At 40.6% G+C, this 15427-nt stretch overlaps 1 protein-coding gene across 1 annotated transcript in view; it reads left to right on the forward strand.

Annotated features, from left to right (window-relative positions):
* NEMP1 (nuclear envelope integral membrane protein 1) overlaps window positions 1-13183 on the forward strand; it is a 31851-nt gene extending 18668 nt beyond the window's left edge. The window contains exons 4-11 of the mRNA XM_058682211.1: window positions 243-367; window positions 1623-1842; window positions 3582-3654; window positions 4980-5073; window positions 5572-5686; window positions 6601-6826; window positions 7616-7789; window positions 8517-13183. Coding sequence (XP_058538194.1) covers window positions 243-367; window positions 1623-1842; window positions 3582-3654; window positions 4980-5073; window positions 5572-5686; window positions 6601-6826; window positions 7616-7789; window positions 8517-8697 — 1208 coding nt within the window. The 3' untranslated portion in view covers window positions 8698-13183. The remainder of the gene's footprint in view (window positions 1-242; window positions 368-1622; window positions 1843-3581; window positions 3655-4979; window positions 5074-5571; window positions 5687-6600; window positions 6827-7615; window positions 7790-8516) is intronic.
* The last annotated feature ends 2244 nt before the right edge of the window (window positions 13184-15427 follow it).

Consider the following 15427-nt stretch of genomic DNA (forward strand, 5'->3'; position numbering starts at 1 on the left):
TCCGTTTCGATGGTATTGTAATAGCACCATAGGGTAACAGGTGGTAGCTACACTTGTGGTGAGCATAGGTAAGGGATAGGCTCTTGGAATCACTGTATTGTACACCTGATGCTAATGTAACATTGTATGTCAACTATACTTCAATTAAAAAAAAGTGGTTGGTTTAATTCTTTTTATGTAATAGGTTGTAGTTATTAACTTGTCCTGTTGTCTTAATCCTTATTTCCTTTCTTTGCATAAAGCTGGAATTGACATAAACGTGGTCATGCTTCAGGAATCCCGAGTTTATAATATGAGTGACAGGCAACAGTTCTGTTATAAAAATGTGCTTATCCCAAAGTGGCATGATGTGTGGACACGGATACAGGTAATAATTTGGAGGCCCCTGGCTGGGGCAGCTTCTGTGAATATCTGTCTGTGATCAGTGAATACTTTGACACATTTTCCCCCTTCACACACAATTGGAAAAAAAAAAGTATTGTCAACAACCTTGTTAGGGCTCAGATTATCCTGAATTGTGTTTTCCTCAGTACACATTTATGCTTACTTTGCATTCTTCTCTCTGTTCCCTTAAGTAACTTATAATACTTGACCCTGAGGTAACCTTCCTTCCTCTTTTTCCCAAAGAAGCTTCCTTCTCTTCCTTCCTCTCCTTTTCGTATACATACACATATGCACTCGCACGCTCGCACGCACGCACGCACGCACCCCCCCCCCCCTTTCTTTTAAAGGCCTTATGCCTTCTTCAGCCAGGAAACTGTTGCGTGCCTGTCAGGATGTAAACTCTTTTGCCTTGCTGTTCCTATCTATTTTGATTCTACATGAAATATTTCATAAGCCCCCTGCCTGAAGTTTCCCTTTGATAGGATGACTTTCATTTCATTTATTTCATAACACTATTAAGCCACCTGGCAAGCAAGAATGTCTGGCCGTAATAATGATTGAACAAAATGAGTCCTTTTGGAAAAGCTGCTCCTGCTATAAGCATAGTTACTGATAAGGGCATTGTTGTCCACATCATAAACATAAGGGTGGGCTTGTGGGGTTTTAAAATTTTCTTTTTTTTATTGTCTGATATAAAGATCATATTCCATCTGAGACACATTATAACCAACATTTACCCATAATCAGTGATTTGTGACGGAGAGTTGACCTTCTCAGCCTGTCATTATGGGAAACATTTTCAGTTTTCTGGCGTGGCTTCTGCCTGACAATTCTCTCTCTCTCTCTCTCTCTCTCTCTCTCTCTTTCTTTCTTTCTGGCTTGGCAATTTTCTTAATATTCTGGATCCTTGTTTTGTATGCTTTCTCATAAATAGCTCTAGTGCTAACCCTTTCAGCTTGGAAGTCTTTTTTCCCCCCCTGTGTTGTTCTGCCTTAATAGTAGATTCAGCTCATGTTAACAAGACATTCTAACAGCTGCCTGTCTGTACCATGTGCAATATTATTTGCTCAATTATGTTTTAGCTCCTGCATCTCTATATTTCTTATAAGCCTTGTGGAAAACTGGCCCTGTTACTGATATCTACTCTAGAGTTATTTACTCTAAAGTTTTTTTAAATTGTATTTATGAAAATTTAAAATTTCTACTTCTTTCTCATCCTGATTTCACTTGTGTTACAGATCCGGGTAAATAGTTCCAAGCTGGTACGTGTCACCCAGGTGGAGAATGAAGAGAAACTGAAGGAGTTAGAGCAGTTTAGTATCTGGAACTTTTTTTCCTCCTTTTTAAAAGAGAAATTGAATGATACCTATGTTAACGTGGGTCTATACAGCACAAAAACCTGCCTCAAAGTTGAGATTATAGAGGAAGACACCAAGTACAGTGTCATTGTGACCCGGAGTAAGTCTTACCTGTTTTTCTGTGGATTTTATAGTGAAACGGGACTGAGCTTTGGAGAGTGTAACTAGTGAGACAGGGAAGTCAGCCCAAGACAACTAACTCCCTTTTGGTTCTGATTATAACCTGAGTATACCACTGCTCCAGACAGTTGAGAGACCCTCTCCCACATAAAAGCCTTTAGGCCTAGGATAGAGATTTCACCTTGGGTCATTCTGAATATTTCCTTACGGACATTTACGAAGACTTGTGTTCCTAATACTCCCAGTGGCCCTGAACTGATCCGCTTAGTGTTCTTCAGAGTAAGATAGGTTTATTCCTGCCCTCTGGGCACTTCTAGACAAAGTTAGATGTTCTGAAATGTATAAGCCTACATTTGAAGACATGAATGGTATAAATAATAAAAACTGAAGAAAGGTAGAACTGAATATTAATGCTTCAGAAGTAAAAAGATTTGTGGAATCATACATAAGTCACTATGAAGATCACTCAGTTTATTTAAGGCTTATTCAGTGGAACTGGAAAAGTTTTCCCTTTTCTGAATGTGTCTAAGAACGTTTCACAGAGAACTGGAATTGTCATCCTGTTTTATTTTCTTACTTTTGGTCTCTCCTTGGGTACTACCCAGGATTTTTGGATGTTGTGAATAGCAGAAACATTCCTGGGTTTTGCTACAAGGCCCTAGCGTTCCATAGGTGTTTTTTTGTTGTTTTTTGTTTGTTTGGTTTTTTTTTGGTTGTATAGGATTTGCCTTTTTTGGGGAGAATGGGGGTATTCCTTTTACATGTACTGATTTCTCTTGCTCCTATTCTGTTTGTGGACCTCCCCTAGACTCAGAGCTCTTGAATGTGAATGCTGTGGGTGTATCTGGTATGCCACTGAGGGGCCTCCACTTGGGCCCCCTGGTCCTGGGTGAGATGTGTTTGAGTGTAGGCTTTTCCAACACAGTACTTGTGTAGTAGAGGGAAGTAGGTGGTGTTGGGCAAGAAAAGCAGCCAGTTAGAGAACAACAGAGGGCCTGGACCCAAAGTTCTAGGCAAATCTGCTGAATCCGAACCCATGAGTGATTTAAGGCATGAAAACAGAATGGTAGAGACCCCTTGTGGGCAATTACATGAAGCACTGATGGTGTTATGCCTGGCTCCCTCCAAAGCAAAGCTTAGTTTCTTTTAGCTTTAGCATCGGTAACCAAAATAAAAATAAGATCTCCAGAAAAGTACAGGTTAGAGAGACCTAATTATATTTTCTATTTGGAAGGGTTCCCAGGCTTTGTGTGGAATTTACAATGCTGTTTAGGTGGGTTGTTTGCATTTACAGGGGTTGGGGTGCTGGCTGATTTACCCCTTCCCTCCCCAGTTGAAAATCTGCATATAACTTTTGACTCCCCAAAACTTAATTTCTAATGGCCTACTGTTGACTGAAAGACTTACTGATAACTTAAACAGTTGATTAACACATATTTTGTATGTCATATGTATTCTATGCTGTGTTCTCACTATATAGTAAGCTAGAGAAAAGAAAATGTTATTAAGAAAATAATGGGAAGAGAAAATACATTTATAGTACTGTGATGTATTGTCAGAAAAAGTCTGCATATAAGTGGAACGGGGCAATTCAAACCCATGTTGTTCAAGGGTCAACTATATTTTATTAGCTGACCAATAATGCCAACATTGCCTTTTATTCTACAAAGTGTTAAACTGTTTGTTTTCCTATTAAACAGAAGTCTTTATTTATTTCAGGATTTGACCCCAAACTCTTCTTCATTTTCCTGCTTGGACTTGTGCTATTTTTTTGTGGAGATTTGTTGAGCAGGTAGGTTCCCAGGCTAGAGTGCAGAATGATGAGGCTTAGACCCACTCTACTTGGCTTTTATCATGAAGACTTTAAGTGCTGCTCTTTCCTCTTCCATGAGCTTTATGGCCAGGCCATTGCCTGCTTGGAAAATATTTTAAAATTTTTCTTTTTTTTAATGTTTATTTATTTTTGAGACAGAGAGAGACAGAGCATGAATGGGGGAGGGGCAGAGAGAGAGAGGGAGACACAGAATAGGAAGCAGGCTCCAGGCTCTGAGCCATCAGCCCAGAGCCTGACGCGGGGCTCGAACTCACGAACCGTGAGATCGTGACCTGAGCTGAAGTTGGACGCTCAGCCAACTGAGCCACCCAGGCGCCCCTGGAAAATATTTTTAAATACTTTAGTAGGTGTTAGGATTTTTGCTATTTTCTTACATTCAATAAGATTGGCAAGAATGAAATTCTCCCATGAGGTTGAGCCATCATGGGATGGGATTTAGTCAATATATCACCACCCTTTCCACCATTGGAAATAACGTGTTAAGTCCTCATTTTTACAGGGCCATGAGTTTGTTGGTGAGTTTTATACCAATCAGGGGTAAAAAAAACCCCACAAATACCAACCACTTATTCATTTCCTGCCTTTAGGAACCTACTAGCTAAGCTAAGTGTAACTGACATGTACAACTGTAAAGAAAACATACAGATAACTAAACAAACATTGAACAAAGGTAGAATCAACATTAACTTTGCACACAAGTGAAAAGAATATTTCTGGAATAATGAATGAAAGCTTAACAATTGGAGTTTGAAGTTAGGCTGGAGTGAGATTGATAGAACTTGTTCCTAATTTGGGGGGTCCTGAGAGAAACTCACGGTGGGGGAAGAAAGTCTGGTACAAAGAGCCTGGAATAGGAGCAGGAGCTCTCTCTTTTCCAGGCCCTGTGTCTGGTTATCTTTCTGGGTAATCAGTTCAGTTCCAGTTTTCTGTCTCCTCTAGGACAGTATCCTTGCACCTTCCTTTTCCCCAGTGAAGCTGTGCAGTTCTTCTGAAGAAAGACTCTCATTAAAAATTGGACTAGGGGAGATGCTGCAATGGGAGTGTGTGACTAAGCAGAGGTTTATTGTTGGGACGTATTTGAGGGCCCTCACTGATACCAGTCCTCATAATCTGGCAGCAGTTACATCGTACCAGTCCCATCAGTGTTGGCAAGTTTTAAACAAATACCTGCTTTAGTCTGAGATTTTTTTTTCTGTTTTTTGGCTGGGATAGTTGTTCTAGTTCGAATGGTGCCATATAGGAAGAATACACACATAGTCATGAAATAATGTTTCTCTCTGCAGAAGCCAAATCTTCTACTATTCCACTGGGATGAGTGTGGGAATTGCGGCCTCTCTGCTAATCATCATTTTCATACTGTCCAAGTTTATGCCCAAGGTAAGTAGTGGAATCTTCAAATGCAGTCAGGGCAAGCTTGGATAGTTAGTTGAGGGACTATTCTGTTGAATAATACAGCACTGTATTATTCATTGCATTGGTGGTTGACAAGTTTTGCAAAATGACAAAATTTGCATTGGTGGTTGACAAGTCAATGTCCTACTTTTTCCTTGATTCAGGAGGGTACTTTCCATGATGGAACTTGGAGTCTGATTACGTACAAACTCCCCCTTTTATTTAAAATCCTGTGCACAGTGGGGAGTTAAAGTCTCCTTCCTGTTTGCTAATCACATAGCCAGGCTTTTAAGTTACTCAGCACCTCATTTTCCTAGTGTTCTTTGCAGACTATACCATTTTAGATATAAAGGATGTCTTCTTAAGAGATGTGGTTTTTGTGTATTTTAGTAGGTTGAGTTTTTTTAAATCATAGTTCCATTTTGTTTCTTTTATGTATGGAAAGCCTGTTGTAACTTTGTTTTCACTTCTACTCTGTTTTAGAAAAGTCCCATTTACGTCATACTGGTGGGAGGCTGGTCCTTTTCTCTGTACCTCATTCAGCTAGTTTTAAAAAATTTACAAGAGATCTGGAGGTGTTACTGGCAGTATCTTTTAAGTAAGTGTTGTCGGTTTTGCTTTCCTTTTTATATGTTTATGGGTTGTTTTAGTTCATTTGATCATGAAAAGGTGTTGGCTGCTTACAGGAGCTAATAGTTCATGCCATTTTATTAATTTTTAAGAATCGTGGTTCTTTATTTCTAACGCTGTGCGGTTGTCACTTTAAATGAAAATGGTGCTGCCAGGGAGAAAACTTTAATTGGTTGGTGTTTATAAGTACACCTCTCTTTACACAATAGGCATTTTCCTGAAAAACTATACATTGACTATATTAATATAAGTGTATTTTAAATACACTTGAAGACTTTAACTAAAGGACTCTACATGAATCTTTCTGTAAGGTGAAGATCCTTTGGTTTTACAGATGGTAACCCTTAATCTATTTTTTGAGAGGTAATTAATCTGGATTATCATATGTTAGGCTTTTTTATTTAAAAAAAATGTTTTTAATGTTTATTGTTGAGAGAGAGAGCATGAGCAAGGAAGGGGCAGTGAGAGAGGGAGACACAGTATCTGAGGCAGGCTCCAGGCTCTGAGCTGTCCACACCGAGCCTGATGCGGGGCTCAAACTCATGGACTGTGAGATCATGACCTGAGCCAAAGTCGGACGCTTAACTGACTGAGCCACCAGGCGCCCCTAGGCTTTTTTAAACAGACAGTTCTAGTGTTGTTCAACATGTAGCTTTAATCTTCCATTTGAACCAAATAAACTTGGGAGCAACAGAAAGGGTAGAAACTTAAAGAGATAAATATATTTGAGTAATGAAAAAAAGTGTGAATAATTGAGGAAAGATCTTGTCCATTTTCCTAATTCAGTAGGTGCTATATAGTGAATGTATTGCTGCTCCCTGCACAAATTATTTTTACCAGTTATAGATGAAAAAGAACGTTTTCTGATAACTCTTCTCATAGGCTATGTCCTCACAGTTGGATTCATGAGTTTTGCAGTCTGTTACAAATATGGGCCCTTGGAGAATGAACGAAGTATCAACCTGCTGACCTGGACCTTGCAGTTGATGGGCCTATTTTTCATGTATTCCGGTATCCAGATACCACACATTGCCCTTGCCATTATCGTCATTGCACTGTGTACTAAGAACCTGGAGTACCCTATTCAGTGGCTGTACATCACCTACAGGTGACTGAAAGGCAATATAACTTTGTAATGAAACATGCAACGTGGGATGTAGTTGTGGCAAAAGGGTACAGAGGTGTTGACCTGGGAACCTCTTTGTTAATGGAGATTTATTGTATTATGCTTCTGCTTTTGTTCTTTCCAAGTCTTTCTTTTTAGACTGTCTATAGGCATTTTTTATAATCTTATTCTAGCCATTTTATATAAAATAAAAGCATCCAGTAAAGTGTCATGTGTTCCTGTGACCACTAGGTGGTGCAGAGTATATCACTTTTATACCACATGCCTCAGGTCACCAGGTTTCAGATTATTTCACATTGGCTCTCAGATCGCTTTGGGAGTTCTAGTGTTCAGATGTATTTGAAAGCATGTGATCATCTTGCATAGTGAACATGGAATGGTCATAGGTTCTGAGGTTATCAGTGGCTGTTTTATTAGATAGTCAAGGTGATGCCTTCAGTTTGGGGAATCCAAGTTAATGGACCACAATGTTATATCATCATTTTCTTGTCGTTTTTCCACTTATTGGAAAATAAATATTTTGTCTATCATTTATTGGGAAATAAGTGAATTTATCCACATTAGTGAATAATATTGATTACTCTGACTTGTCATTCCTAGTCTAACATGTCAGGAGTATATTACAAGTCAAGGTGTCTATAGAAGAAAGGTGGGAAGGATGACTCATGTCCAGGCTCTCTGCTGTATACTTGGCTCACTGAAGCGAGCTAGAGGGCAGGCTGGATAAAAATTACTGATTAATGATTCATGATGTTATTTTGGTGAGCACAGAAAGATGTGTAAAGCAACAGAAAAGACTGTCCCCCCTCGTCTCCTGACAGAAGAAGAATATCGGATACAAGGAGAGGTGGAGACCCGAAAGGCTTTAGAGGAGCTTCGAGAATATTGTAACAGTCCAGACTGCTCTGCTTGGAAGACTGTCTCTCGAATCCAGTCTCCAAAGAGGTAAACCCTTGGCCAGCTGTGCTAAGCAGCTATCAGGGTAATTGTGACCTTGAGTTTTAACAGAGATCATACTTCTAGATAATCATTTTGTATTGGTGGCTATGTTTTCCTGTTCACCTAGGAGTAGTTGACAGAAAGATACATGTATCATCATATGTTAAGCAGTAGCCTGTTTTCTGCTTCCTCAAGGAACTGTCTACTCTAGATTTGATTGTAGCACCGAGATGAGAAGACCATATTGTTTCCCCTGTGATAGTTTTGCATTGCTCTCCGAGTCTGATTATTTTTTTGGGGGGAGGGTTCCTTTTTATTTGGGAGCAATTGTACCAATAAGTATATGAAGCTTCAATTTGGAATCTTGATGGCATACAGTTCATAGAGCCATAAACATGAATAAAATGTGTAATGCCCCCTTAATCTTCTCTTATCAGGATTACAGATGACTAAAAGAACCTTGGCACTTTCCTAACTAAAAAAAAAAAAAAAAAAAAAGGGATAGGCTAGTGCTTATTAAGCAGGATGGCTGGCATTTCAGGAGATGTTGGCTTATGATCCCAGCTTTCCCTTTCTCTTTATTTCTTGCTTTAGTCTACTTGCCTGCCAGAATAAGGTTAGACTTATTATAATTTGAGTTGTAAGTGTATCAGATGTTTCAGTTCTTATTTTGAAAGGAAACCAGAAAGGGCAGAAGGCAGGTTCTTAAAGAGTATTATCTTCTTTTTTCCAGATTTGCTGACTTTGTGGAAGGTTCTTCTCACCTCACACCAAATGAAGTTTCTGTCCATGAGCAGGAATATGGATTAGGGAGCATTATTGCCCAGGATGAACTCTATGAAGAAACATCCACTGAGGAGGAGGAGGACTCAGATTCTCGGTACCCCACTGTCACACAGCAGATCAACTCCTGACTTAGGTGGTGGTCGGTTATTTTTATGTGGACTGGCTTGGGACCTCGATGGTCCATGTTGTATGTGTGTGCAGCTGCTTCTCAGCTCTTTGAAACGGGGTGAGATAGTACAGAAATTCTCCCACTGAAATTAGAGGCCTGAGCAGGCCTCCCTCTGGCAATGGTCCTGGTGGTCTCTGTGGGATCCCTGAGGAAGGAGAGTGGATAAAATATTGAATGCTTCCCAAAGCTTCCCATTGGTTGTGGGCCCACCTTTATGTTTCAAAAACCAAAACCAACAAAACAAAACAAAACAAAAAAAAACCCCAAAAACAACCAAACAAACAAAAAAAACTGGATGGCCACAGCTAGCATAGCATTCTAGCTCTTCTTAAAAGTTCATTTGGTGGTGGCATTTCTGCCACCATAGCTGGCACTCAAAAGTGAGAACTATTACATGTGTGCAGTAATGCTTTCAGATCACAGGCTGCATCTTCCAGAGAGAACTCCACGCATCTGAGCCTCCTTCACTTCTGTTTTTATTTGTCTCATTTTTTAAATGAATATATATTTTTAAATGTAACAGATTCATGTTCCAGAACCAGCAAGTGCTCCAGATTGACAAGCCCATAGGCCCCTATGTTTATTAATATGGATTATCCGTTAAAGCCCCAGAATTGTTTTGTTGAACTTTGAATTAGTTCTCACAATACAATATTCTAAGTCATGCTTGCTCTTGGGAACATGCCTGTAAACTCTTCTGTAGGGGAGGTCTGCAGGCTTTTTATTATATCCCAACTTTTAATTGTATCTTAAAAAGACCTTTGCATTCTTTTCTTCCCATTCCTCCTTGCCCCCTTTGCCCTTTCAGGAAGTGTCTATTTCCTCAGCTGTGAAGTATGTACAATTTAGAGTTTGTTTCATTTCTTATATTCTCTCCCCCTTGGTTTGTAGCATTATTTCTGCTAGTTGGGAGAAGTGATCATTTTTAGAGAATTTAAATGCTTTTTACAGGTTCTTCATTTTTCCTGTCAGTGGGACACATATCTTTGAGTTGCTGTGGAACCAAGAAACTTTCCTTTTCCTTTCTCTTCCTTTGTCTGCCCATTCTGCCTATTCCTTTCAGCCTTTCCTTAGCCCCTGTACACCCCCCATCTCCCAATTTGGCTAATTTGTAAGCTCTGAAACTTGTCTGTGAAGTTTCCTTGATACAACGTATAAATTGCAGCTATGTAGCTGCCACAATTTGCATTGCCAGGAAACAGACCTCCAGGTAACCTTCATGCCTCTGGATGTTCATTCACCCATCAGGATCAGACACATTTTTCCATGAACTTAGTATACTTATTTGCAGTTCCATTTCTGGCTAGAGATTCATGCTGCCTTTTATTACATTGGCATTAGTTTCACATTCTTTTGCCATTGGAAAGTACCCTTATAAACCAGCAATGTCATTTATGAGGGAACAAATTCCCAAGTCTCTGTCATTTGCTTGGTTCTGTCTTTATGATCTTCACCCTCGTACCTTGTAAGAAGCTATAATTACTCTAGCCAGGAAGCTAGGCACTGAAGTCAGGAGCATAGCATCGGACTCACTGTTTACCATGATCATGGAGAAGGCAGATGAATTTTTAAAAAGCTGCAATGACTCCTTCAGACCAGCCACTCAGCAGATAATCTTGAAAGACCCTGGGCTCATTACTGACTTCCAAAATGTCAGCGCTGAGACTCCCCCCCCTCCCCCCCCCCCCCAGGTGGCCAGTTGACTATTACCACCAGTGTTTCCCACAGCTTTACACTGTCCTAGAGTGACAACTACCTCAATTGGCAGCAAATGTACATAGAGTAGAAAGTGAAAAAGCAGTATTTGGGCAGCTGCTGTGGGTTAAAGTTGCAGGGCAAAGGAATTTTATATCAGGAAACCTTTATGCCTTTGTAAATTAAGTACATGGTAAAATTTTATTTCTGTGTGAAGAGCTGTTAAGACCTCTGGGATATATTCTTTTTTGCTCTATTTATAGAGATCAAGATCTAGCATATTTGAGCATAAGTTAATTTGAAAAAAATAGTTCATCAGTACAAGTGGTCTCAGGATTACCTGGAGACTTTGGTGCCTTCCCTCAAATAGCTCCTTAAGGAGGTGGTAGCTTGCCTCCAGGGTAACTTTTCCTGGCTCTTTATTTCAGTGAGAAAGCACTGTGAAGCAGGGAAAGAGTCTCCTCTTTTTCTGTTTAGTTAAACTCCTGTGAAATATAGTTTCCATCTCCAGACCAGTTTTTTCACCGTGTTTGAATTTGGGGTAAGCTCAAACTCAGTTTATTACTCCATGTCTGGTCGTCGGAGAACTGAGCTGTAGGCAGTGGAGGTGACAGCAGATCCCACAGCATGAGAGCTGCTCTCAGACAGTGAAGGACGGTGCCCGGTGCCTTTGGCGTGCTGTGTGTCCTTGCCCTGCCTGCCTATATGGCTCTGCCCCAGATGCTTCAGAGCCTCTGTGTGCCTGCAGATTGTTTGACTCCATAAACCTTCTCCAGGAACTTCTATTGTCTCTCTCTTGGCCACTTAGTCTGCTGGCTCAGTCACTACTTGAAGCCCCCATTTAATTTTCTCTGGCAGTTACAGCTCTTGCAATTCAGCATAGTCTCATCTCTCAGACTGATCTCATCAAGAAGGATTGAAGGGATAACCATGGAGTGAGCTGGACATTGGAGCCACGTCTGCTGCCGCGTCAGCGTTTTGCTTGCAAATATCACGCTGTAAATTGGCCCTCTTTAGGGCCAGGGTCTCTTTAGCATCGGAAATCTATCGCCTCTAATTGGTCTGACCAAGTTATGTAGAGCATGACTGCCATTAATGGGAATATGAAAGCCAGCTGGCCTAAAACATTCCCCCTTCACTTTCCCTCTCAGATTGCTTTCTCGAGACCAATGGAACCAGTCACCAAAAATGAGGACAGTTTAGCAACTTGGATGTCTTCTAATAAGAAAGTCCTATCAGCCACTTCATCCCACCAAAACTAGTTTATTTCCTTTTTTTTTAATTAAAAAAAATATTTCTGTCAGCGCAGAGCCTGTTGTGGGGCTCAAACTCACGAACCACGAGATCATGACCTGAGCCGAAACCAAGAGTCAGACGCTTAACCAACTGAGCCACCCAGGTGCCCCAAAGCTAGTTTATTTCTCCCCCAAATTCATGACTTTTTGTCTGTTACAAAGGGGATTTTGCTGATCATAGTGTTCGGGCCCCAGTGTTCTATTTTGTGCTGTTACATCCCATTCAAAACCTAGCCCTCTCCTTACTGATGGTGTTCCCTTCAATCCAATTCCCACCTGGCACTTATGTTAGAGAGTTGATGAATGAAAGGGCCCAAATAGGCCAGATAGTCCTCCCTGGCTCTGACATCCATAAAAAGCTTGGGAATGGATTATGCAATTGCCCTCAATCTTTTTGTTCCAGAAAAAAAGACGGGCTCAGATGGATGCCTGCGTAAAAATGGTTCTTAGCTGTGTACTCATAACTTTTCTCTGAATTGAGTAGTGAAAGTTGAAGTAGGAGGAAAGGAAATTAAATGTCCTTCTAGTATTCCTTTGGACTCAGGTCTGACATATGAGATAATAACCTATATTGAAATGCCAAGAACTTTATCTTAACCAAGGAGAGGGCAGTTTGACAGATTTATTATGCCTTCATGTTACATAGGCACTGAAACTAAGTAATAAACACATAAAATAGCCATTTGCACAAGACAAAGGCACCTAAAACCTTTTATGTTTTGATGTAGCAGAAATTGATTATAATTTTTAGAGAAACCTATGCAATTATGGTGATCCAGTGGTGTCTCTTGGTAACTTAGCTTATGGTTTCAGTTGCTGTGGAGTTGGATTCTAGATGGTCACTACCTTGAAAAGGGTGTTTGGTGCCTTATGTGTTGGGAGCCAGAGCCTGCCGGAAATAAAAGTAGACTCATGTCAACATCAACACACAGCTTTAGTGGGGGTGGGAATGGCACACAGCCTCCCCCAAATTGGGGACTTGGGCTCCCACATCCCTCCCCATGTGTGTCATCTTCCTCTTTACACTCTTGACAGTAACTTGAAAATGGTGAAATCATCTTCTCTGAACTTTCCTATAGTATGGGCGACATTCTTATCATGTTAACATAATAGATAGCTCATAATGTGAGTATTAGAACTGTTACAGCCTGCAGTTGCCTCAGTTCCCCATGTTTCTAGAATTGATGGTGAAATAGCAGGGGTAAGGAATTACTCGGTAAGTTTTAGCCTGTGGGTAATGCCTTAGTGTTATTTAAAAGATTTGTCATTTATATTTAAAATAAATGTTCACGAATGTTTGAAAGGAACAAAATGATCAGGGATGGCTCTTTGCCATGGGTCTCATTTTCCCTCTTTTCTGTAAGAAAAAATAACAGTGTCTTATTATATATTTTTTCATTTTTATTGTACAAGTTTGTAAGTAATCCAAATTTTAATAAAGTTTTATAGACTATAGTGGTTTCTCTTAATGAACATGTACTTTTCTTATTTGGATCTTTTGAAACAATTAGCTTCTAAGTTCCATCTTTCTGATGAAGTGGTGGTGATGCCATCTATTTCCTTTCTTTCTTCACCACCGCTGCCCAACCTGGGTCTGTCTTGGTCTATTTCCATCCTGGGACTGGGTGATTTGCCAGAATGCCAGATCTCTAAGGGGTATTCTTGCAGGAGGCACAGGTTGTACTACCATGCTGTCTCACAGAAGAAAAAAAAAAATGTATAGGTTATTCCTAGTCCTTGTACTTTAGTTCTTTATTTTTAATGGCATAAAATATCTCTTGTTTCTCCACTGGGGTGAGGGGGAGACCTGTGCATCCAGCTGTGGGTATCTGCCAAGAGCTTTGTGTAGGGCGAGAGAGGGAGCAGGGCTGTAGTGCGTATCAGGGGCCATGGAATAAAAACTTCAGTTATGTCTAGGCCCAGCTTCAGTAGGAGGAGCCTGGTACCTTCCACCTTCTTTTATGTTTTAGCTACTTTCTTTGTTCTGTGGATCCGTTATAGCATTTGCATTAATTCTGTGCCTGTGTCCTCCCTTCTCAGTTATTTAGACTACATGGAAATCTATTGTCCATTTTTCAGACCAGTCATTGAGAGAGGAAGAATCGGGATGTAGACCATATGTAAATTTATGTAGATTAATGCACACTAATGGCGTCTTTTCTCCTCTCCCCCGTCTTTTTTTAAATTTATTTATTTATTTTGAGAGAACACGCACGAGTGGGAAGTGGCAGAGAGAGAGGAAGAGAGAATCCCAAGCAGGCTCCACACTGTTAGCATAGAGCCTGACGCAGGGCTCCATCTCACGAACCATGAGATCATGACCAGAGCCAAGGTCAATTGTCGGAGGCTTAATGGACTGAACGAGCCAGGTGCCCCTCTCCTATCCCTTCTATAACTATACTAGGTATAAGAGACACTGAATTAATAAAAACTTAAGGCTAGATGTGCAACATTGTAGGGTTTTAATGAGGACAAAAAGAGATAAAGTGCGGGGTGCCAGGCTGGCTCAGAAGAACGTGTAGCTCTTGATCTCTGGGTCATGAGTTTGAACCCCACATTGGGTGTGGAGATTACTTAAATAAAACTTAAAAAAGGTAAAGTGTGTAAAGGCGTTCTTCTCAAACTTGAACATGCTTAGGAATCACCTAGGAAGCTTGTTAAAATGTAGACTTCTGATTCAGTAAGTCTGGGTTGAGGCCCAAGATTCTGCATTTCTGATAAACTCCCACGTGATTCCGATGTGGGGTGTGGACCTCACTTTGAACAGCAAAGATGTGAAACACTTAGCTTGCTTGCCTGGTACACAGTGAGTACTTGATCAATATTGTTACTAATTAACAGCAAATAATTTATGAGAGTCAAGAAGACCCTCTACCACCAAGCATCTTCACCAAATCTGAAAACTTCTGCATTTTTATTGTGTGGCATTTTTAAAAAAGGAATATCCTTGGGAGGACTTCTGCATGTGAATTAGTTTAATCAGATTACTGCCTTCCCAACTATGTTAAAAATCAACACTAAAGGATCTAGAATTGTTTGTTTGTTTGTTTGTTTGTTTGTTTGTTTTGAGAGAGCAAGAGAGAATGAGAATCCCAAGCAGGCTTCACACTGCCAGCAAGAAGCCCAATGTGGGACTTGAACTCATGAACCATGAGATAATGACTTAAGGTGAGATCAAGAGTCAGACGCATGTTTAACCAACTGGGCCACCCAGGCCCCCCTAGAATTGTTTCTGCTCCTCCTCCTCCTCCTCCTCCTCTTCTTCTTCTTCTTCTTCTCCTCCTCCTCCTCCTCCTCCTCCTCCTCCTCCTCCTCCTTCTACTTTTCTTTGGCCAGCTGTTTCAAAGTATAATTTATATCCAATAAAATTTATTTTAAGTTTTGCCCAGTTTTGACAAATGGAGTTGATTGACACTTGTGTAACCACTACCACAGTCTGATAAAGCGCATTTCCATCTCGCCCAAAGTTCCCTCATGCCCCTTATGCAGACTAGAAATGTTAGTGGGGAGAAGAGGAAGGGGGTTTCAGAATCACAGTGGAGGAAGACCAGTAAGCTCCAGTTACTTCAGTTTTGCCTGGGGATCAGAAGATCACAGTCTTACACCCTCCCTGCCTCCTCCCTCCCCACCCAGGAATGCTTTGCCAGACCTTAAAATCCCCACTGACTTGGATGTGTACTTGTAGCTCATTAATTCAGA

The sequence above is a fragment of the Neofelis nebulosa genome, chromosome 8 (assembly GCF_028018385.1).
Source record: "Neofelis nebulosa isolate mNeoNeb1 chromosome 8, mNeoNeb1.pri, whole genome shotgun sequence".
NCBI classification, from domain to species: domain Eukaryota; kingdom Metazoa; phylum Chordata; class Mammalia; order Carnivora; family Felidae; genus Neofelis; species Neofelis nebulosa.